Source organism: Lissotriton vulgaris, chromosome 12, assembly GCF_964263255.1.
Source record: "Lissotriton vulgaris chromosome 12, aLisVul1.2, whole genome shotgun sequence".
NCBI lineage: Eukaryota > Metazoa > Chordata > Amphibia > Caudata > Salamandridae > Lissotriton > Lissotriton vulgaris.
In genome coordinates, this window is record NC_141700.1 from 102,245,313 (window position 1) to 102,268,639 (window position 23,327).

Here is a 23,327-nt window from a genome sequence, read left to right on the forward strand (position 1 = left end):
TCGCCTATATTAATGGGAGATGCACACAAGGGGTTTGTGTGTAGGCCTACAGATAAGGAATGGTTAGTTTCCAAGCTTGAAATCCTGCATCCATCTGGAATTCAATGGACTTGTACAATAATTGTGTTGTACAAGTTGAAATATTTTTGCGGGGACTGTCAGTGTCCATGTTTGTGAAGAAGTGTTTTATTTTGTAATTTGTATACTACTTGTAAGAGAATACTGTGATGTATAGCAGACCCTGTCAGAAGCACCAGTCCTTCTATCTGGCATTATGCTTTGTATAGCACACACTCTGCCATGAATATGGCATCTATGCACTCCTGTAGGCCGCATGACTATTATGTTGTTAAATGCCTTTATAATAACCTACTCATCCAGATAGTAAAATAGCTCAGTGGATTCATGCATTGGCTTCAGAAGTGTGTATAATTGTTAGGTTGTCGGCACAAATCCTCTTGGGGCCAAAGTGGCCTTTCATCCTTCTGAGGCAAATGAAACAATTCACATTGAGTTGAGCAATAGGAGAGCCTGTAGAATTGAGTATGACTTAGCTACAAGACTGTCAATATAATTGATCTCTAATGTACATTTTTGGGGTCACAAAGGCTCTACGGACCCTTTATAGTTTCTGTGGTTTATACCCAGGCACAAATTCCCACTCAGTGGCAAATAAGAGACTGTTGAGCAGGGCACAAGTTCTATAAAAAGAAGTGGGGGTGCTGACCAAGTAAGACAATATGCAAAGGACCTCATGACGTCACGACGTAGTGCTATAAAAGAAATAAATTAGTGCTATTTAAATTATTTGTGTAAATACTGGGACATACTAACCCATCTAACAGTCTTACAGTGTCTGCATTAATATACAGGGACAGAACAAAGTCAAAAGAATGCCTCTCTTAAGTACCTGTGAAGGGAAGGCAAGCTGTGGGCCTTTGTTTCCCTCTGGGGCATTTACATTTAAATGTAAGGTTCCAGGCAGTGCCCTGTCAGCATATACAAACAAAAGGAGTCCGGAAGGCCCCTTAACGTCGGCCAGCTGGAGGTTAAAAACGTCTCCTTCGTTGGTGCTAGGAATGGAAAGTAGACAACGTACAGGCACTCCTGAACCTGTCCTGGTGTCTCACACTGGGACAAGTTCAACATATTTTTGAGGGGCCCAACTTCTTGGCAGGGGGGGCGGCGTCCACCCTGTAAAAATAGTGGGTGGATGCCGTGTACCTACGTGTACCCCGACCCGAGCCCTGCTGTTGAGGGGCTAGGAGTGTGCCAAGAGGTCAACCTGGTGACGTCATAAGTTGTCCAAAGTTGCATGATTCCTCTTCTGCAATGCCTGGTATTCTGGTGTCTCGATGACCTTATGATTACCTATTATGTTTGGGACATACATCAGAAAAATAAATAGCACAGCAAGGCCAATTTCCATGTGAAAAATACTTTGCTGCCCTTGCCACATAATTCATCATGTGCTGCATTTATGGCAGCTTTTAACAAGAAAAATAATCCAAGGATCAAATGGATCTAAACTTACTAAAATAAGATAACATGGGGTGCAACGTCGGCCCAAACCCTCAAAAGAGAATTGCCTGATCACCTTCTGATTTTGATCACTAAACTAGCAGACTAGAGTGTTGACACTGTTGGCGGATAGTGTGAACATCACCATTTTGTGGACTTTAGAAAGGGCTTTTGTTTGCTGCAGGAAGCAACAACTTTGTGAATGCGAGTCAAACAGGGTGATTTAAATGAATCCTTTGTTGTTATTATTTTTTAGGTCAGGCCTACAGAAGGCTTTAGCTAACTGTAGGGAGATGTATTGTTTCCAATGCATGCCATAAACTGAAGTGGGCCCCTTGATCGTGACTGGACAGATGTGTGGTCTATCTCAGTCGTCAACTCTTGATTCAATGGCTTTCCTCCCCATTCTTGTGTTTGCCCAACCTATGAGAATTTAGTTCCAACTTTTTCTGATTGGATGAGGTGTATTTTTCCATGATATACTGAAAGGGGCTATTTTTTCTTCTTTCTTTTACTACTAAAACAAAATCATGTTCAAATCACTGACACTGTTCTCAAAGATGCAGTGCACAGATACTTTGGCAGGATCGTCTGTTTTTAAAATCCCATGCTTGAATCAAACAGGACGCCTAGCGTAGTAAAACACAAACACAATGAGCATGAAATGTAGTCGGTGGTTAATTTGAGCAGGCGGTTTACGGTGCTCGGCACCGGAGATTGTGACAGTCTGCCACAATGTAGTATTGTGTAGCTAATTTAGAGATGACCAGAACAGTTATTAATTCAATATACATTAAAATTACTTATACCTTCTTCCCAAGCCATTCTTATAGCTTTCAGGGCTTAAAATAGTCTGAACTGTCACACTTGCAGGAGTGTGGCGGTTGGTAGTTGTGTTGGCACTATCATTGACAGCATAGCAGGGGCAATATGTGGTGCAAGCTGCAGCGGTATCCTTAGAGATCTCTGGGACATATATATATATACATATATATGAACAAAGGTAAGCATTAAGAGATTTAGAGGTCGACAAGAGTATAGTAATTAAACCCTCTGACAAGGGCGGAAATGTAGTCTTACAAACACGCAGTAGCTACTGTAATGAAGCCCTTCAGCCACTCAGTAATCAGGACAACTATGTGACCATTAACATGAAGGATTATTTGGAGAGTATCACACAGATTGAAGCGCTGACTCTCAAATGGCACAAGAATGGTATGCTGTCTGGGGAGGAATACAAGTTTCTACAAGTTCCTTATCCTAGAATACCCACCTTCTATCATCTGCCGAAGGTGCACAAAGACTCCAAGAAACCGCCAGGACGTCCAATAATTTCCTCCATTGGCGGCCTTTTGGAAAATATGTCTAGGTTCATTGACTTCTATCTCTTTCCCTTTGTTGAAGAACTGCCTTCTTATACCAGAGATACGAAAGAATTTCTTCTATACGTGGAAGGGAGTCCTTGGGAACCTGACTTCCTTATGGTGACATTAGATATAGCCAGTCTATATACAAGTATCTCACATGAACAAGGCATTAGTGCGATCTGTCAGATTTTGCAACAAAGACCATCCAAGTACAAAGAGCACAGTGAGATGTTGATTGACTTTTTACGTTTCTGCCTGTTTAATAATATTTTTATGTTTCAGGATCAAATTTACCGACAAAAACGGGGGGCGGCCATGGGAGGCTGCTTCGCCCCCAGCTACGGGATCTTGTTCGTCGGCTGATGGGAGAAGCAGGCGGCATGGTCGGACTCCTGTGACCATTGGGTCGACAAAACCATTATTTGGAGCCGATATATTGATGACCTCTTTCTCGTTTGGCGAGGTGGTCGAGAGTCGGTCCAAAAATATATCAGACACCTCAATAGCAATAATCTGAATTTTAGATTCTCCGGTAAAATCAGCGACACTGAGGTTAACTACTTGGATGTGAGGGTCTTCATATCAGATGGCAGGTTACAAACATCACTGTTCAGGAAGCCCACAGCAGGAAACTTGGTGCTTCATGCACGCAGTAGCCACCCGACCAGCCTCAAAAACAGCATCCCCTATGGGGAACTTTTGCGTATTAAACGCAACAGCTCCAGGTCTGAAGATTTTATGGAGGCAGGGGCAGCTTGTCTTAATAGATTCAGAGAACGTGGGTACCAAGAAAAATTCCTAGGTGAAGCATGGAGTAAAGCACTGGTGAAGAACAGAACAGATTTAATCAAAGACGTTCCCAGGGAGAAAAGTGCAGGCACTAGCAACCTCAGATTAATTACCAACTTCTCTAATAGGGCCAAGAGCCTCAAGAAAATTATTAATTCGAGTTGGAGTATACTAAAATCGGATCCCATTATTGGTCGAGATATTCCTGCACATATATCTGTGACATTCCGTAAGACCAGATCACTCAGAGACCACTTGGTACAGAGCCATTTACCACCTATCAGTAGAGGTATACAGGGAATATGTGCATTCTACCTGTGCAATAAATGCAAAACGTGTGCGGATAGTAAAAAAACTACATGCTACTCTGTACCAGGGAGAACAGATCCGATAACCATCAAGAAGTTTATGAATTGCCTGACACCCTTTGTAGTTTACTGTCTTGGTTGCCCGTGCGGCCTTATATATGTAGGGAGCACAATCCACCCAGCACAAATCTGCATATTAGAACATCAGACGGCTATTCAAAATAATGACAGTAATTACCCAGTAGCACGCCATTTTCAGATCCACCACAACAGTAATCGCAGACTTTTGAGTTACTTTTGTTTAGATCATGTAGCTCAAGATTTAAGAGGGAGGGACAGAGAGAAACGCCTAAGAAGACTAGAGTCTCGCTACATTATCGATCTGGCAAAAAAAAAACTTTGGGACTTAACATGGGGGAGGAGCTGAGAGTACACATGTAAATATTGTATATATCACTTTTTGAGTTAAACAACGTGCAGTGGGGTCTGAGGTCATCAACTCATGAATTTAGGTTTAGATCAAGTGTGTTTCTAATAATGTTACAATAATTTTCTTTAATTTATCTGTGTACAGGCATAAGTAGATGATGAGTATAATCATGTGGTTTAATTGTGTCTTATCAGCCCATCCGAGGGCTTTATTTTTCATTGCGTGACACATTTCTTAATTTTGTATCCAGAATTTGAACATAATCAACTGTGGTTCATTAATTAATGAATTTACATTGGTAATCACAGAGAGGAGGTGTATATATATATATTTTTGTACGCAAAATTATGCATTTAACACACTTGTTTTATTTATTTATTGTGATCTGGTAACACACGTTCTGCCTGACACTAAGATGGCGCCCTTAATGAACAGATCCCACGAGATTTGATGGCGATGTTGTTTTGTTTATAATTGGTAGAGTCATGGCGGCCACCTTACACTGACGAAGGCGTACCGCTGAAACGCGTTTGTTCTATTTCTTTTTGTGCCAAATAAACCCTACTCGGATTTAAATCCCCCGCGAGTGCTGGTTGTTATTTTTTGGAGCTTCGCATATATATATATATATATAAAAGAACAGCTCATCTAGTTGGACACTGTCATGTGAACAAGGCTCCTCGGAGCCGAAACGTCATACGATGTGCTTGCACTGAATTAAAACAATTTGCACTAAATTGGACCGTGTCTGCGTCTGTCTGTGGAGCGGGAGGGACGCCTCGCCCTGCGGAAATCTATCGCTGATTCCTTGGATATATATATATATATATATATATATATATATATATATATATACTAGCAGCCCGCCCCAGCGTTGCCTGGGGCAGAAGGGGGCTGGGGGCAGTATTTCAGGCTTGCGTGCACTCCCGCCCCGGCCCCCGCCCGGCACGACATTGTCTGTGTCCCGGGCAATGTCGTGGCGGGCGGGGGCCGGGGCGGGAGTGCACGCAAGCCTGAAACGCTGCCCCCAGAGCCTGAGCCTTACCTCAACCGCATTTGTTCAGGGCCAACCTCCCGCACCGGCTCCCTCCTGCCCCGACATTTCCCCTGTCCCAGAGCCTTACCTGAGCCGCCGCTCCTCCCCGCGCTCTTCACTTCACCGCCGCTTCTCATTGTCATGACGCACCTGAGCTGCCGCTCCTCCCCGCGCTCCTCACTTCACCGCCGCTCCTTATCGTCATCACGTACGTTGCGGCCAGCGCGGTCGCCAGTAGGTATATATAGTTAGGATTTTTTCTCTATGGGATTTTTGAAAATTCTATGTCTAATAACTTTGGCGTTTGTGGACGGAATTGGCTGAAATTTTCAGGAAAATGGAACATTTTGTTTCTGAGCAGCCCCTGACAATTTGGGGGGGTTTCATCAAGGGGGGGCTGAGAAAAAAGGGGGGTCCCAAAACGCGTTTTTCCCATGTTAATTTCCATAGGGCGGTTGGCCTCACTTTTAGCTCGAACGGCTGAATGGATTTGCACAAAACTTGGCAAAATTGTAGGGACTGTTAGCCCGATGTGCCTTTGCTAGGTCTCAATATATGTGCTCCAGTGGATTTTGAGTAATTTAGGTTCAAAAAAAGATATATATCTGGGCGGAGCCTAACCACACATCTGATCTGATTGGCTGTCAGCACTTCATCCAAGAAGTGTTGGCAGCCATCTTGGGACCAATATACATGATAGCATCTCATTAAAAAGCATTGTAGTTAATAGATGGTTTTAGGACTTTAGTTACATTATAAATCATTTGTTGATGGTACCATACTCGTTTTAGGAATTGTGGTGGGTTCTAAGGTGATTTTACCATGTGAAAAAACCTTCTGCTGTGATATCATGAATATTGTTTGAAAGAAAACTAATATCTCATGATTTTCCCACAGTGGTTTGGAAGGGGATCTATAAGCTAAACTGAAAGCATATTTTCTGTAAATTCACATTATCTTTCTCAGTCATGTGAAAATGAAGTCTGACATTCTCAGTAAAACATGTACATCCAACAAGGACAGAGACTGTCAGTTGATTCCTTTGTGTTCTACTGCAGCCTCCTAGAGTGTTCTAAAGAACAACTAGAGCGCTAATAGTCCTACTTATTACAAAGGTATGGCACACCTGAAGCCATCTTGAGTGGAATAAAGTGGTAACTCTTAAAACATTTAATTTAAAAAGAAACAACATGAGGGGGTATATTTTGCCATAGAAAGTATGATTAGTGCTGCAGAATGAAAAATTAGGGCACATTTTGAGTGACTTCTCAAATCCTTTTCTATTTCATTAAAACATTCTGACATGCAGTCTCCCAAAATGGCCACCAGAGACAAAAGAGCCCAAATGTAGCCCAAATATCACCCAGATGTAGCCCAAGTATAGCCCAATGACAGAATGTCCCAGAGTGTTCTAAAGAACAACTAGAGCGCTAACAGTCCTACTTATTACAAAGATATAGCACACCTGGAGCCATCGTGATGGGAATAAAGTGGTAACTCTTAAAACATTTAATTTAAAAAGGAACAAAATGAGGGGGTATATTATGCAATAGAAGGTATTATTAGTGCTGCAGAAAGAAAAATTAGGGCACATTTTGAGTGACTTTTCAAATCCTCTTCTATTTTATTTTTTATTTTATTTTTAGAGTTTTCTATAGCGCGAACTTGAACCGATTAGGTTATCAGAGCGCTTTACATAGCACCAGTTCCGTTACATGTTAACACAGCAGTTTACATAGAATCAGTTACGTTGCACATTTCAGGATCTTGAACCAATTAGGTTATCAAAGCGCTTTACATAAGACAGCATTCGATGTCCAGTGCCCTCCTCCGCCGTGTAGCGGGGGACCTCTTCCAGCCCTCCGAAGTCGACGAGCTGTCGGGACTAGGCTCCTGGAATTTCAGCTGCCCCTTTACAACTAATTTGTTTGAAGTCATGACGGAAATCTCAAACCCAGCAGCAACCAAGTGAGCTCTCTGTCTCCAAGTTTCTCTCCGCGCTTGGTGATAGTCTAGTATTTTGGATTTAGGCGGCTCGCACTGGTCATGTCACGTGACAGACTTCAGGAAACCTCGTTGTTTTGAAAGTTTTTCTCAAGGTCATAAATTCCCACAGCCCAATATTTCCATCTTAATTCTTATGCGTGGAAATAACAGGAAACCAGCAGCAGGTCGGGAGGCAAGCCAAAAGTCCCAGAGAGGGCCACAGGATTAGCAGGAGGCCGGGGAAAAGTTGGGGCGTGCCAGTGGAAGCGGCGATCACCATCAGAAGTCGCCTCCGGCCGCCATCTTAGGGTCAGGCAGGCGCTGGGAGGATTCCCTCGGTGGGGGTCTCCACCGAAGTGAAGGTAGATGAAAATATACCAGTAACTGCGGTGAGAGTCTCAACGAGCCGGGGTAGCGCAGGACGCAATCCTACCTCCAGCGGCGGCCGCCGTCAGCAGAGTCCACGGCGCAGTGCCGCCCGCCATCTTGAGCGCCTCTGCCCTCTCCTCCTTCACCTCGGGAGAACGAGCCTGTCTGCCAACCTCGGAGCGATCGCTGCTGCTCCGCTCCTGCCCCACTCGCTCCGCTTCGTGCTGGACAAAAGAGCGGTCAAAATGACGGGCTGTAACTGCCCAGGGCCGGGTCAGAGCATTCCGTGGACCGGGAGCCGAGACGATCAGCGTCCGCCCGGCTCCCGGCTCCGCCCACATTCATAATACTAAAAAAAAAATTGTCAATGTCAGCAGAACTCCTGGAAACAATCAAAACAGAGACAGTTTGCAACAAAATCAGCCAATCAAAAGACAGCTCCAGCTCTTCACTTGTGCTCACGAAATGAATACTCCTTAGTTTGGGACCAAGAAGGAGCTAAGCTGTCCAATCTCCCCCGAAGCCGGACTCCAGGCATACTGTTGCAAGGTAGAGGGAGGTGGCCCGGGATCCAATTTGTGAGGGAACAGTTCATGTTGTTGGCGATGAGCTCAAACACACGTGGTATGCTTCTCTCCTCCTCATGTTTTACTTCTGGAAAAAACAGACATCTGTCTTAAGATAGTCATGGCAATGCCGCCGACGTCTTCTGTGCTTCATGACAGTCCTGAGGAGTGTATTGAAGGAGAAGAAGCTGGAGATGACATTAAAAAAGGTGGACCCTCCTCTCTGCAAACACATGGCTCAGTCAAAAATAAGAAAGAAAAAACAGACCACCTCTCAGCAGACACCATGGCCGGTCAGAACCCCCCCTCCCATCCACCCTTTAAGTCGTAATTGTTTCTTCCGATTGAAGATATTTCTCGTTATTGCCGTCGGTCTTCCGCTTCGGATTTAGAAAACGCCATTACCACGTCCTCTGCACCTTGGTCAATGTTGTGTTGTGGCAACTGGCTGAGTTGACTGTTCACCACGCAAGCATACGTCCGAAGAAAGGCTTCCTCATTCGGCGTCAGATTGGAGCCCATCTTCCGAAGCATGAGCAGGACCCGCACTTTCTGTTGGATGTACATCTCCTCTGGAGTCTTCCCGGGGGTGGTCTCGGGGTTCATCCCCTTTCCCTGGCTCCCAGGTCCTGATGGACGGGGGTGTTGGGCCCCGGAAAACCTGCAGGAGCCGTTTCGGTAGGGTGAGGGGGCCAGGAGCCGGGTCCGGGTGGAGTGCGGCCGCCGCGCTAAACAATTAATTTTTGCATGTCAGAATTAAACAATTCTGACATGCAGTCTCCCAAAATGGCCACCAGAGACAAAAGAGCCCAAATGTAGCCCAAATATCACCCAGATGTAGCCCAAGTATAGCCCAATGACAGAATGTCCCAGAGTGTTCTAAAGAACAACTAGAGCGCTAACAGTCCTACTTATTACAAAGGTATGGCACACCTGAAGCCATCTTGATTGGAATAAAGTGGTAACTCTTAAAACATTTAATTTAAAAAGGAACAAAATGAGGGGGTATATTTTGCCATATGAATTATGATTAGTGCTGCAGAAAGAAAAATTAGGGCACATTTTGAGTGACTTCTCAAACCCTCTTCAATTTCATTAAAAAAATTCTGACATACAGTCTCCCAAGATGGCCACCAGAGACAAAAGAGCCTAAATGTAGCCCAAATATCACCCAGATGTACCCCAAGTATAGCCCAATGACAGAATGTCCCAGAGTGTTCTAAAGAACAACTAGAGCGCTAACAGTCTTACTTATGACAAAAGTATGGCACACCAGAAGCCATCTTGATTGGAATGAAGTGGTAAGTCTGAAAACACTCAATTTAAAAAGGAACAACATGAGGGGGTTAATTTTGCCATAGAAAGTATGATTAGTGCTTCAGAAAGAAAAATTAGGGATCATTTTGAGTGACTTCTCAAATCCTCTTCTATTTCATTAAAAAAATTCTGACATGCAGACTGAAACATGCACTTTGAATACCAGCAGCAGACGTCCCTGGTGAGCAGTAGCTTTACTACAGTGATCTAATGTGCAACTAGAGTGCTAACATTCAGAATTTATGGCAAATGTGTGACACATCTGAATGCCTTCTTGATGGAACCAAAGTAAACAAGCATTGAAAATGCAAAAGATCTCGCCCTCGTTTAAGTTAAAGCCATTCTGTTTGTAATGAGGTGGCTTTTTAGCTTTGCTTTTATTAGTGTTTTTTCAACTTTCATGTAAATAACATGCATCTGTATGCATATAAGTATATGTATGCATGCATTTATGTTTGTATTTATATAGATATACAGATGATATATGTTTATATATGTATGTATATATATATATTCACTGAAAAAACCATAGGCTATAGACCATATATAGTTAGGAATTAGCATTTACAAAACCTTGAAAATTCGCTGAAAAAACCATAGGTTATAGACCATATATAGTTAGGAATTAGCATTTACAAAACCTTGAAAATTCACTGAAAAAACCATAGGTTATAGACCATATATAGTTAGGAATTCGCATTTACAAAACCTTATTTTACTCACACAAAACCATTGAAATTCCATATATAGTTAGTTGCACTAACTATATATCGCGCACCCGCAATCCACTGCTGATGATGTCACATATTACATCATTCATGACATGGTCAGTGACATCACTGATGACATCACTGATGACATCTCAAATGACATCACTGATGACATCTCAAATGACATCACTGATGACATCACTGATGACATCCCATTTGACATTACTGATCACATCACTGATGATATCATTCATGTGATAATACGATGAACCTCTTCAGACTCTAATATAACCTTAGATACAATCAGTGTAAACAGACACTCACAGACTGTCACTCATCCATGGAGTTACTCACACACCTAGTCAGTCATGCAAAGAATCAATCACACCTCCATTTCCTCAACTATACAGTTATACAAACTTTACTTATTCAAACATATACTAACACATATTTACTCTCTTATACAATCCCTGATACAAGTTCACAATGATCCATACAGCCACTCACACATTCACTGGCTCTTATGCACAGTTATTTATATATGTCAACTCTCACATGTACTGTGTTTTACATTTGTACTTACTTTGACATGTAGCACTGAGATATCCATTCACTCACCAATACACTCATGCACACAGTCAACCGCCCATACAGCTGTTTCCACATGCACTTTTGAAACCATACATCTAGTGAATCAACTGCTCACACATCTATGCACAGAGTCATACACCTCCCAGCCACCCACACACACACTCAGTCTCCCATACAAATACTTGGGCAACCAATCAATAACCCATATAGTTACTCATATAGCTACTTATCAACACATGCAACAGTTTACAGAACAACAGACATAATGATGCACAAATTAAGACAGTTTAGTCACTAACCCATGCACTCAGTGAGACACATTTAATCACTCACTCATACAGTCAGTCATGCACCTACTAAATCCTTCATCCAGACACTTATACATCCACTCATTCTTCAATATGTAAGACATATTTTAACTTTACAGAAACATACAGTCACTGGATGTTGGCATCAGTGATGTCATCAGTGATGTCATTTGAGATGTCATCAGTGATGTCATCAGTGATGTCACTGACCATGTCATGAATGATGTAATATGTGACATCATCAGCAGTGGATTGCGGGTGCGCGATATATAGTTAGTGCAACTAACTATATATGGAATTTCAATGGTTTTGTGTGAGTAAAATAAGGTTTTGTAAATGCGAATTCCTAACTATATATGGTCTATAACCTATGGTTTTTTCAGTGAATATATATATATATATATAATCTGATGCGTTTCGGGCATCCGCCCTTGCTCACAGATCGTCAGTCAATAAACTGTTACATATAAATATATCTTGAGAGATTTCTGGGACATATATATATATATATATATATATATATATATATATATATATATATGTGTGTGTGTGTGTGTGTGTGTCTATTAGGGTGACCAACCGTCCGTAAATTTCACGGACAGTCCGTAATTTCGGCCGTATGTCCGTTGTCCGTGAAGGATTGTTTAACGGACGCCATTTGTCCGTAATTTTAACTGGTCGCACAACCGACACAGCTGGCCCCAACCTCCCTTCTTGACTGCGATGCTGCTGATGTCGGGTGTAACAGACTCAGAGGCAGTACAAAGGCTCAGATACCCATCAGCATTGGCGAGGCACAGCGGGATGGCAACCCTCACACCTTCAGCCCTTGATGAGCTGTTAAGAGGTGCTTGAAGGTGATAGAGGGAGGGGCGGCAGCTTCGGAGCAGGGGCATCTATTCAGATGCAAACAGCACTGAATGCGTCTTGTATCTGCAATTGGTGTGAGACATTCCCTTTCTGCCCAGGGTTCCAAATATCCTAGAACCGGCCCTGATTACACCGAGGCAGCACGTGGTTCACTTCACAGAGCTTAATTACTGTCACTAAATTGTGAACAAACCTCGGTTCTTCAAACATGTAGTCTATAGTGTAATAAAATAAAGAAATGGCACAATCGCATCAACACTGATTAACAAAGTATGGAGGACAATCAGTTCAATCAGTTCTCTTGGAGTATCTCCTTTCAGTACTGTACATCAGTGTGGGGGGAGGGGGGCAAAACTAACATTTTGGAAACAGAGCCTGTCTTCTCGTTGTCTTGTCCAGGAGGGGGTAAGGAGCCCTCCCCCACCCTGGAAGAGACCAAGATGATACTAGAATACTGCATACCCACTCCTGTGTCCACCCTGGTGGATCCTGTTCCCCCTCCAGTGATGGCTCTTGTCCCCCCATGTGGTGGCTCCTGACCACCCTCCCCGCCCCTCCTGTCCCCTCCTGTAGTGGATCCTGTCTCTGCCCTGGGTGGGTTCTGTCCCAGTCCTGGAATGGCTCCTGCAGTGAGGGTGAAGTTCTTGATGGGCCTCTTCTCAAAAAGGCTCAGCTCAAAATTAATATGAAAAGGTGGGCAAGTGAGTAAGTGAACGGATGGCTGGATGAATTAGTGAAAGGGGGAATGGATGAATGAAAGATTGCATAGATGGATAATGGGAGGGAATGGATGGATTGATGAGTGAGTGGAAGGATGGGAGAGAGAAAACGGAAATAGCTGGATGTATGGGTGGAAGGGTAGCTGGATGGGTAAAAGGGTGGATGGATGAGTGAAAGGATGGATGAGTGAAAAGGTGGATGATGAGTGGGTGGATGGATGAGTGAAATGATGGATGGATTGATGAATTGATAAGTGCAAGGGCGAATGGATGGACGGATGAGTGAAAGGGTGGATGTAAGGATGGATGAGTGAGTGGAAGGGAAGGTAGATGGACAAAATAATGAATAGACCAGTGAAGGAGTGAAAGGATAAATGGATGAGAGAAAGGATGAATGAGTGATAGGGTCAATGGATGGATTCATGAGCGGATGAGTAGATGGGTGGGTGGATGGATGGATGGATGGATGGATGGATGGATGGATGGATGGATGGATGGATGGATGGATGGATGGATGGATGGGAGGGTGGGTGGATGGATGGATGGAAGGAAGGATTGCTAAGTGAAAGAGTCAATGGAGAGAGAAAGGGAGGATGATGGATGACTGAAAGGGTGGATGGGTGGAAGGATCAGTGACTGGGTGGATGGATGAGTAGGTGACAGGATGGCTGGAAAGTTGAAAGGGTAAATCGCTGGATGGATGAGTGAATGGATGGATGGGTAGAAGAGTGAATGGCTGAGTGTACAGATGGATAGGGTGAAAGGGCGGATGGATTGATAATGGATGGATGAGTGAAAGGATGGATGAAGGGATGGATGAGTGAAATGAAACATGGAAGGATACATGATGGATAGGTTTGCAAATGGCTGAATATGTCTAGATATGGCTGGGCTTACTTATATACCATTGCGCGACCTCTGATGTGTCTGTAAAACTTATCCAATTGTCCTGAAGTTTTGCCCTGAATTTTGACCTCCTGTCCTGAATTTGTGTCCTGAATTTTGACCCTTTGTCCCGAATTTTTACACTCACCGTCCTGAATTTGCACAAATGCCAGTTGGTCACCCTAGTGTCTATATATATATATATATATTTCTTTTTTTACAAATTAAGCACTGAATTTGGAATTTACTGCACTGTCCTATAGAGCTATTTTTTTTCAACAGAAAGATGCACTGCCATTTTACTGCACAGTGCGCCCTTCTTTGCCGCATAATTCCATGAAGCCGGAATGACAGTCTGCAGGAAAGGCACGGCAGCACCCACACGCGCCACCTGAGAGGGATGCGCTTTCCAGGCCCCGCTCGAGGCCTATCTATATGCAGGAGGCAAGCGCGCGGGTTCCGTTTCCTAAAGTGAAACGTCCCCCGGAATCTTCTCGGCCTCTGACACGGGTTCTCCCTGGGGATTGGCCTCTCGGAGCCGGAGCCGGTTTTGCACGGACGCGCCGAGGGCGCCTCGTTGCCGAGTCCGGGCACGCCTCGCGCCGGGGCCTCATTGAGATCCTTCTGTGTGTTTTGGCTCCGGCCTCGTGACGCCATCAGCGCTCGCGCTCTGCAGTGGCATCTGCTGCAGAGTGGGAAGCGCGCGCGCTTGCTTATAAATATTAGCTTTTCGTATAATACAGAGAACAATCTGTGATCTGCATTTAGGAAGGGGTGCAGAAAAAGACGACTCGGACAGATTTCTCAGAAGGGGCGGAAGGCGATAAACCGAGAGTATAAATACCCTTTTCTATTTAATGACACGTCATACGTTTTCCTAAAAATGTGAATGTATGCCTTAATGGCACATCATACATTATCCTAAACATGTGAATTTATGCAGCTGTTAACATAACAACTCTTTAGTCAGGAAAAAAAGTCAAGTAAGGTACATTGACTCACTTGTCTGAGATCACACGATGCACCAGTGGGACCAGGGGACAGGAACAAATTGCCATTAATGTAGTGCACCACACAAATCGAACTGTCTCTCATGATCCACCATCACCCATTGGTATTATTATCCCACAGTAGCTCTCATAGCGGTGGTCTTTCAACTTGTTTATGCCCGATCCCCCACATGTAAAGAAAAAACACAGAACAAAAACATATTTTGTTCACAATTCTATGAAATTGGCAGCTCTAAAAATATTTACCAATCCCAACATTGCAGCTATGGTCTATCACTGAAGATCAGTATCTCACTGCCTCTGTTTTTCCACTAAAAACAAAGCACTGTTTACAGCATGATGCTCCTGTCGACCCGTGGTCAGCGACCCCACGAAATCAGCCCCCCCCCCCCCCGCACCACCCCATTGGGTGGCATGATCCAAAGTCTGAAAACTTCTGCCTTATAGCAACCTGAGTGGTCCCTGTCGGGATTAGGTGGGACTCAATTTATCAATCCGGGAATGGGCATCAACCTCAGAAGGAAGAACAACTGAGTGGGCCCTGTCGGGATTAGGCAGGACTCAATTTATCAGTCCGGGAATAGGCATCAACCCCAGAAGGATGAACGACTGAGTGGGTCCTGTCGGGATTAGGCAGGACTCAATTTGTCGATCCAGAAATAGGCATCAACCCCAGACAGATACGACTGAGTGGGCCCTGTCAGGAATAGGTGGGCTCAATGTATCGATCCGGGAAGGCATCAACCCCAGAAGAATGAATGACTGAGTGGGCCCTGACGGGATTAGGCAGGACTCAATTTATCGACCCAGGAATAGGCATCAACCCCAGAAGAATGAATGACTGAGTGGGCCCTGACGGGATTAGGCAGGACTCAATTTATCGACCCAGGAATAGGCATCAACCCCTGTAGAATGAACGGCTGAGTGGGCCCTGTCGGGATTAGGCAGGACTCAATTTATCGATCCAGGAATAGGCATCAATCCCTGAAGGATGAACAACTGAGTGGGCCCTGTCGGGATTAGGCAGGACTCAATTTATCGATCCAGGAATAGGCATCAACCCCAGAAGGATGAACAACTTAGTGGGCCCTGACGGGATTAGGCAGGACTCAATTTATCGACCCAGGAATAGGCATCAACCCCAGAAGGATGAACGGCTGAGTGGGCCCTGTCAGGAATAGGTGAGCTCAATGTATCCATCCGGGAAGGCATCAACCCCAGAAGAATGAATGACTGAGTGGGCCCTGAAGGGATTAGGCAGGACTCAATTTATCGACCCAGGAATAGGCATCAACCCCAGAAGGATGAATGGCTGAGTGGGCCCTGTCGGGATTAGGAAGGACTCAATTTATTAATCCAGGAATAGTCATCAATCCCAGACAGATACGACTGAGTGGGCCCTGTCAGGTATAGGTGGGCTCAATGTATCGATCCGGGAAGGCATCAACCTCAGAAGAATGAATGACTGAGTGGGCCCTGACGGGATTAGGCAGGACTCAATTTATGGACCCAGGAATAGGCATCAACCCCAGAGAGATGAACGGCTGAGTGGGCCTTGTTGGGATTAGGCAGGACTCAATTTATCGATCCAGGAATAGTCATCAATCCCAGACAGATACGACTCAGTGGGCCCTGTCAGGAATAGGTGGGCTTAATGTATCGATCCGGGAAGGCATCAACCCCAGAAGAATGAATGACTGAGTGGGCCCTGTCGGGATTAGGCGGGACTCAATTTATCGACCCAGAAATAGACATCAACCCCAGAAGGATGAACGGCTGAGTGGGCCCTGTCGGGATTAGGCCAGACTCAATTTATCCATCCGGGAATAGGCATCTACCCCAGAAGGATGAACGACTGAGTGGGCCCTGTCGGGATTCAGTGCTACTCAATTTATCAAACCAGAAATAATCATCAACCCCAGAAGGATAAACGACTGAATGGGCCCTGTCTAGACTCCAATCTGTGAATATTATTCTTATTATAAACCTTTTATTAAGGATATTGTAGTTGCTGTTCTTGTTGTTAACATTAATAATTTGGCTGTTTGATGCTCTTGACTCTGAAGTTCTAACTAATCATAAGCTCAGAGTAGTAGTGATTCTTGTCCATTAAAAGTGCTCAACATAATGGAAGATGATTTTTAGAAATTGTTATGCTTTGGTTGGAAAAGCCCCACCCATCTTCTCATATCTATCGAAAACTTTAGAAGTGCCTATAGTGAGCCATGAGGATGGTTCTGGCTGGAGACGTACCTTTCTCAAAAGCCTGTGACTACTTCTTCAAACAGCTTGAAAAACACACATGCAAATTGCATGCATGCAAAGAATGATGGGAAGCCTAGCTGACAAGGGCGCCCTGGGTCAGGTGTGACATCTGCCATTGATGGCCTCTCAGACAATACTGATTTGCCTGCTAGGATTTCTCAGTTCCTACTTATAGTCTTACAAACAAAGGAAACTTCCAGTCCAAGAATGCAGCGGACTCTATCTAGACTGAAAAGTCAGTGCCAGCTTTGGGCCACTTGGCATCCATATTGTGTGTGTTTTCTTTAGATTCGCATTATAGAAAACCAGTCTAGAAAGAATCAGAGGAAGAAAGAGAAGGTTCTAGTCTGCTGCTGTTAAGCTTGGTGAAGGTGAATTATAAAAGTTACACTTTCTATTGTGGCCTACATTTTAAAAAAGTGATGTGTGAGAGAGACACATGAATTATCTGCCAAGTAACTAAGTTCAAGCAACACTCCAAAGTCCCACCTCATAAGAGAATTTATAACATCTGACAGGCACATGCATCAAAGGATTTTGCGATCGCAAACGGTGCGAATCGCAAAAATCGGCTGTTTGCGATCGCAAAATCTGCTTTTGGAATGCATGAAGGGTGAAGGCCCTCGCAATTCGAGAATTCGCAAATATTTGCGAATTCTCAAATTGCGATTGCTTTTAAGGAATCGCATTTGCAATTCCTTAAATGCAATGCATGAAACTTTAAAAAATTGCGATTTCAAAATTAGGGGGAGCAAATTATCATGAGGTTGAACCTCATGGTAATTTGCGAAAACTTTGAAAAATGCACTTTTGTGCATTTAAGTTTCATGTTGTGCACACACAAGCCTAAGGGCATGTGTGTGCACACAATATGTGCACAGATTGATTTCAGGGGTGCAACAGGGTGTCCTTTGGACACCCCTGCACCCTTGAAATTGCATTCTCAATTTGCGATTCGCTAATTGCGAATCGCAAATTGAGAATGTCTTCCCATTCATTCCTATGGGGCTCTAGGCCCATAGGAATGAATGGGGAGGTATCCCTTAATTGTGATTCGCAATTTGCGAGTCGCAATTAAGGAATTTTAAGAAATCACAAATTTTTCAGCGATTTCTTCATGCATAGGCTTTTGCGATTTCTTAATTGCGATTCCTTAAAAATCGCAATTAAGAAATCGCAAAAGCCAACAATGATGCATGTGCCTGAGAGACTCTTTCTAGAGGGCTCCGGACCAGACATCAGATATGGAAAGCGGGTGACATCTGACTCCGAGGAGTTGAGAATGGGAGAAGGTTGGTTTATCTTCATCCCGCAGGAACGCTGTTGACCATTCAATGAGTCAATATTCGTGGGGTCCAGGATAGGGCATCATTCGAGCTGCCATGTGAATCCGTTCTTAAAACCCATAATTGAGGAGTCCCACAGGGGTCGGCCATTTTCCCATTGCTGTGTAACAGTTTCCTTCCTTTCTGTTCTAAGATGGCGGACAGCAGCAAATCCTCTAACTGAATCCAGGGAAAAGCTAAATCCTTTTCAGCAGTGCAGGTCTGTGGGTAGGTTTTTGTGCCTTTTCAGCCTGAGTACCTGTGGTCAGAAGCCTCGGAGCCCGGATCAGATTGTTGCAGATTCTTGCATGGTGGAACTAGTGAACATGGTTTCATGAAATTCATTTTTTTTTTAATATCAAGCTTCTTTGTTATTATCCACAGCATTTATCACTTTCTCACCAAGGCGCGGTTAAGAATGTCTGCATTTGTTTCCTGAGCAACTTGATTATGCAAATGATTAATATTTGGGCCTAGCAGCCAGATTGTTTTGAAGCTTACAAAACATCTAGAAAGCTACACAACACCAGTTACATGTTTTAAAATGCTGACCTTGCATTACCAGTGTTGAGATTCTTGCAATGGTTCAATACAAAGACACATCCTAGGCCCACTCTGCTGTCTTGTGTCTGAACCCACCTTTATTTCTTCCACGTTTTCCATAATAGATCTGCCCTTACTTGTGGCCTCTCAATAACTGGCTCATGTTTCCTAGCTTCATGAAGGATAAAGTTAGAAGCAGATTCTGGACCCTTAAGACCCAAAACTTTCTACGTCTGCATCTTTCAAAATTATCTCAATATTTTCAAAGCCTTGAAGCCCTGACATTTTACTAATTCATGACTTCTCTGCTGTTGTAGTCTAATGGTCCACTTCCTGTGTTCACGTGGAGAGAGGCTGAAATACTGTGTAGTTTGTGTGTAGTTTAATCTAGGAGGATGTATCCCAGACTTTTTAAACAGCTCTTCCTTTCATGTGGTGTTGTTTGCTACTTTCGTATGCACCATGAAACCCATAGAGACCATGCACTAGCTAAAATAATTTAACGATTTAGGGCCCGATTAAGAGTGTGGTTAGGAGGCCTTCTAACTGCATTTGCTCTGTCCAAATCGGATCGGGAACGTGTCTTTCCGACTGAATCCGAAATGTTTCCGACCGACCGAGTACGATGCAAGTAAAATGCAAGTAAAATGTTAGTACGATGCAAGTAAAATGTTAGGAATATCCCAATATCCCAAACCCGACAGCATTTGGAAGGACCGAGCCGCATGAAGCAGAATAGTACGTCTCTACAGGCCGCATTTCCAAACGACCGATTAGGATGCTGGACTCGGATAGCCTTTCCAAATCGTGCCATCTGACTCGAATCAGCAGTCGGAATCAGACTTTGGGGCCCATAGCGGGCCCCTCTGCTCCCGGAGGCTTCCCAATTGTGCACGTGGGGATACCCATGGGTCCCGCCTTACCAGCCATGCACAGTGTGGCAGGCACCAGGGGGGCCCACTACAGGGTGCCTGATTTCCCCCACCCACCCCTTTCTTCAATGGGAGCCTATGCATTCGGTCAGAACATAGGTTCCCATTGAAGTCAATGGGAGTCCTACCAAATCGTATATGGAAGCATCCGAATGCATCGTACTTGGTCGGTCGGACTCTCCCAATCCGAGTTGGTCGGAAACTATTCCCAAACCGATTCGGTGGGAATGCTTTCCTAACCGTATCGTAATTGGGCCCCTAGTCTTCAAGCCCTAGGGACTAGTGACACATTTGACAGAACTGAACTTGCCCAAGGCTGTGAAATGTGGACGGTATTTAGAACCATGTAACCTAAAGTCAGTTGTGTGATGTGGAACACGTATCTTAGATTTGTGTGCGAATTAAAGCAAGGCCCAATTTAGTTGCCATTGATGGAAACCAAGTGAGTCTCATAGCAAAGGTTCTTGCCCGCAATTGAACATAGATCAGTGGCTTGGTCAACTTTTCTCCAATATAAATATAGCGCATGAAGGACAAGTTCAAACCACAGTCACCTGGCATTAGAAATGTCGGCGGAAAATCCATACATTCTGAGGGTACACTCTATAAATATTAGAAAGGGACTGTTTATTCATAACTTAGCATCTAAGACAGACATTTTACAGATGGTCCCTTTTAGATCTTTTGAAATTTCTCCTGTCTGCTGTCTGGTTTGAGCTTTTCCAGATTTCAATTCTGGGTGCTCTTATCATTGAATCTAAACTTCAGGGTATGTCTGACCTATTAGTTGGCGGCCATAATTTCCCCTCTCATACAAACTGATGCAAGATATCAACTTAAGAAACAACCTGATTTTATTCTACGTTGAATGCGAGAGAGTGCGAAAAACACAAACGAGATGGGTGGAATGCATGAATTAATCTCACCTACTAGTAATTACTATAGCCTTATAGCCCGTCGTAGCGGGCTATACCGGCTATTAAAGGCCCGCTGCAGCGTTAAAGGCCCGAGTCGAAGGTGAGGGACTTTAACAAGGCAGCGGGACTTTAAAAGCCGGTATAGCCCTGCAACGAAGGGCTATAAGGCTATTAGAACATTCTGCCACTAGAGGGCAGAATGTTCTAACAAATAAAACAAAGCCTTCAGGGAGTGCGAGGGGTTTGGAATCCCCTCAGGCTCCCTGAAGTCTTTGTTCACAGCCAAGCTGTGAACAAAGAAACATTGGAATGTTGGAGCTCCGGGCTTCTACCAGCCATTATAAGACCAGAGCACTACATTGTTTTCAATGGAGCTTCCAACGTTCCAATGTTCTAATCTGGGTTGCATTTCATTCCTCTTTTTGCTTTGCTCACTGCTCTACTACAGACACAGACTGTATTCATGGAAAACAGTCTTGGTCCTGCTCCAATAGAAACAGTCAAGTCCTAAGTGGCTGAACAAGTCCCCTCAGAAGCGGAAGAAAAGCAACCCCAGACCAGATTCAGCCTTATTGAGCCCGGTCAATGAGGTGCATCTTGAGACCCACAGCACAGCATGCAGGAGACCCACATCGGAGCGCCCCCAGTGCGCTTCGAGGGTCTGACTTGTAAAAACAAAAAAGTGATGGGTGGAAAATAAGAATTAATATCAGCCACTGGTACGTATTCTGGGCTGCATGTCAGGCCATTGGCTTTGCTCACTGTGCAACTAAAGACACAAACCATCCTGATAAAAAGGGACCTTGGCCTTGCTGCCAGGACATGTATCATCTCACCATGAACTAAAGCAACCCCAGGGCAGCTTAAGAATTGTTGGGCTTTATCGATGAGGGACAGCTTGAGATTTAGCCCAGGACCACCTACGTTTGAGCAGACCTGTCGTCAGCGTGGAGATGACGACTCCAGCACGCTTTTCTTCATTCCACACTGATCTTTAACCCCTTCCATGCTTCTGTCGGCCAACGGGCGTCGCGATCACTACCTCCGTAGTGCTGAGCATGTGCTGTTGGCTGACGTGGCCCCGCCCACTGTGCTAAACCGCAGCACCTCGGCGGAATTGCCGCCGCCGTTAAGTGGCTAAGGTATCAACTTGGGATCCTAAGGTAACAGCAGAACTCAGTATCACCACTACCCAAGACTGCAGTATTATGCAACCTGGAACACTGGGCTAAGCCGCAAATGGCCAAGAACTAAAAACCCCTGCTTATTTCAGAAAAGCGAATAACTATATAAAAAAAACTCGGAAAAAGACTAACATCTCAACCATTGCAAAGATTAAAGAAATTCAACACTGCCAATTGTAAATAATGTGTCCCTAACAGGTTAGTAGTACAAAATCACAAACAATGCTGAAGAGAAAGACATACACAGGCAACCATGCAAGGTTCATAGCCAACAGCACCACAAAAGAAACTATACCCATGTGCTCACTTCGCAAGTAAATGTAGCATCTCCTCTGTTGGTTCTCACTCTCCTACAGATAAGCAGTCAGCACCCAGACATCCCACACTATCTTCTGGTACGGACATTAACACCAGGCTTGCAGAGCACACCAATAATACTCATTTCCAGGAATGCAATACACCCTCCTATGCCGCATCCGGCCCAGCAGTCAGCCATGGTGGACTTGTCTGCACTTATGTTGAATGCTCTATTGTTGACTTAGCTCAGCTAGTACCTTGGACAAACACTCAACAATACAAACAGCAGTCATGCTTGCATCTGCATGCAACAAAAAAGCACACCGCCCAGTTGCCATCTGGCATCAGTCTCTCCTCATAGCGCTCTTGACAGGCAACACCTCTCAGGTGCCTGTCCAAACAGGCACTTGAACCCACAGAACACGCGCATGTGCTTTTTCCCTCATGCCGAATGCGAACATCACTCTGCGAGCCCTCCGGCAACAGTACGCGTCTGCAATGAGCCCCAACTCATTGCGTCCCCAGTCCGCGCAGGCTAGCAAAACCCACTGAGCGACCACATGCATGGACTATGAAGCAAACAACCAGAGCTGGATTGGAAACCAACATGGATCCTGGCAGAAAGGTTCAAACCGGCACACGCTGCAGGAGGCTGAGACTAGAATGGGATGAGAAGACTGCTAGTGCTTGGGCCATAGCCGCCCATCCTGTTCTGAAAGCAGAACCCTAACTTGCAGCCTACCAGGGGCATGGCAGAGCAGGAGCGGCTCATGTCAGGGAAAAGAGGCGGGGCAGGGGTAAGTTTGGGGGTGGACGGGGGATGACGGAGAAAATAAAAAATAACTTAACTGCCGCCATCCAGCATCACGCTCTTCTGCTCCTCTCAACTGCGGGCAGACAAGGCTCCCAGACTGCCCTGCGGCCAATCCTGAAGCTGCTCTGATGCATGCATCAGAGCAGCTTCAGGATTGGCCTGAGCGCCATGAATTTGCGCTTCCAGACAGACTAGGAGCATATGCCTGCTCTCTCCAACCCAGCAATGCAGTTCAGGTTGTAGAGAGCTTCAGTGCGCATGACAGGTT

General features: G+C 44.7%; 1 protein-coding gene across 1 annotated transcript; it reads right to left on the reverse strand.

Annotated features, from left to right (window-relative positions):
* Positions 1-8,148: 8,148 nt before the first annotated feature.
* LOC147673513 (beta-catenin-interacting protein 1) lies at positions 8,149-9,094 on the reverse strand. The gene has a single exon (XM_086946370.1). The coding sequence runs from the start codon at positions 8,976-8,978 to the stop codon at positions 8,733-8,735; it is 246 nt and encodes an 81-aa protein (XP_086802496.1). The 5' UTR covers positions 8,979-9,094; the 3' UTR covers positions 8,149-8,732.
* Between the last annotated feature and the right edge of the window lie 14,233 nt (positions 9,095-23,327).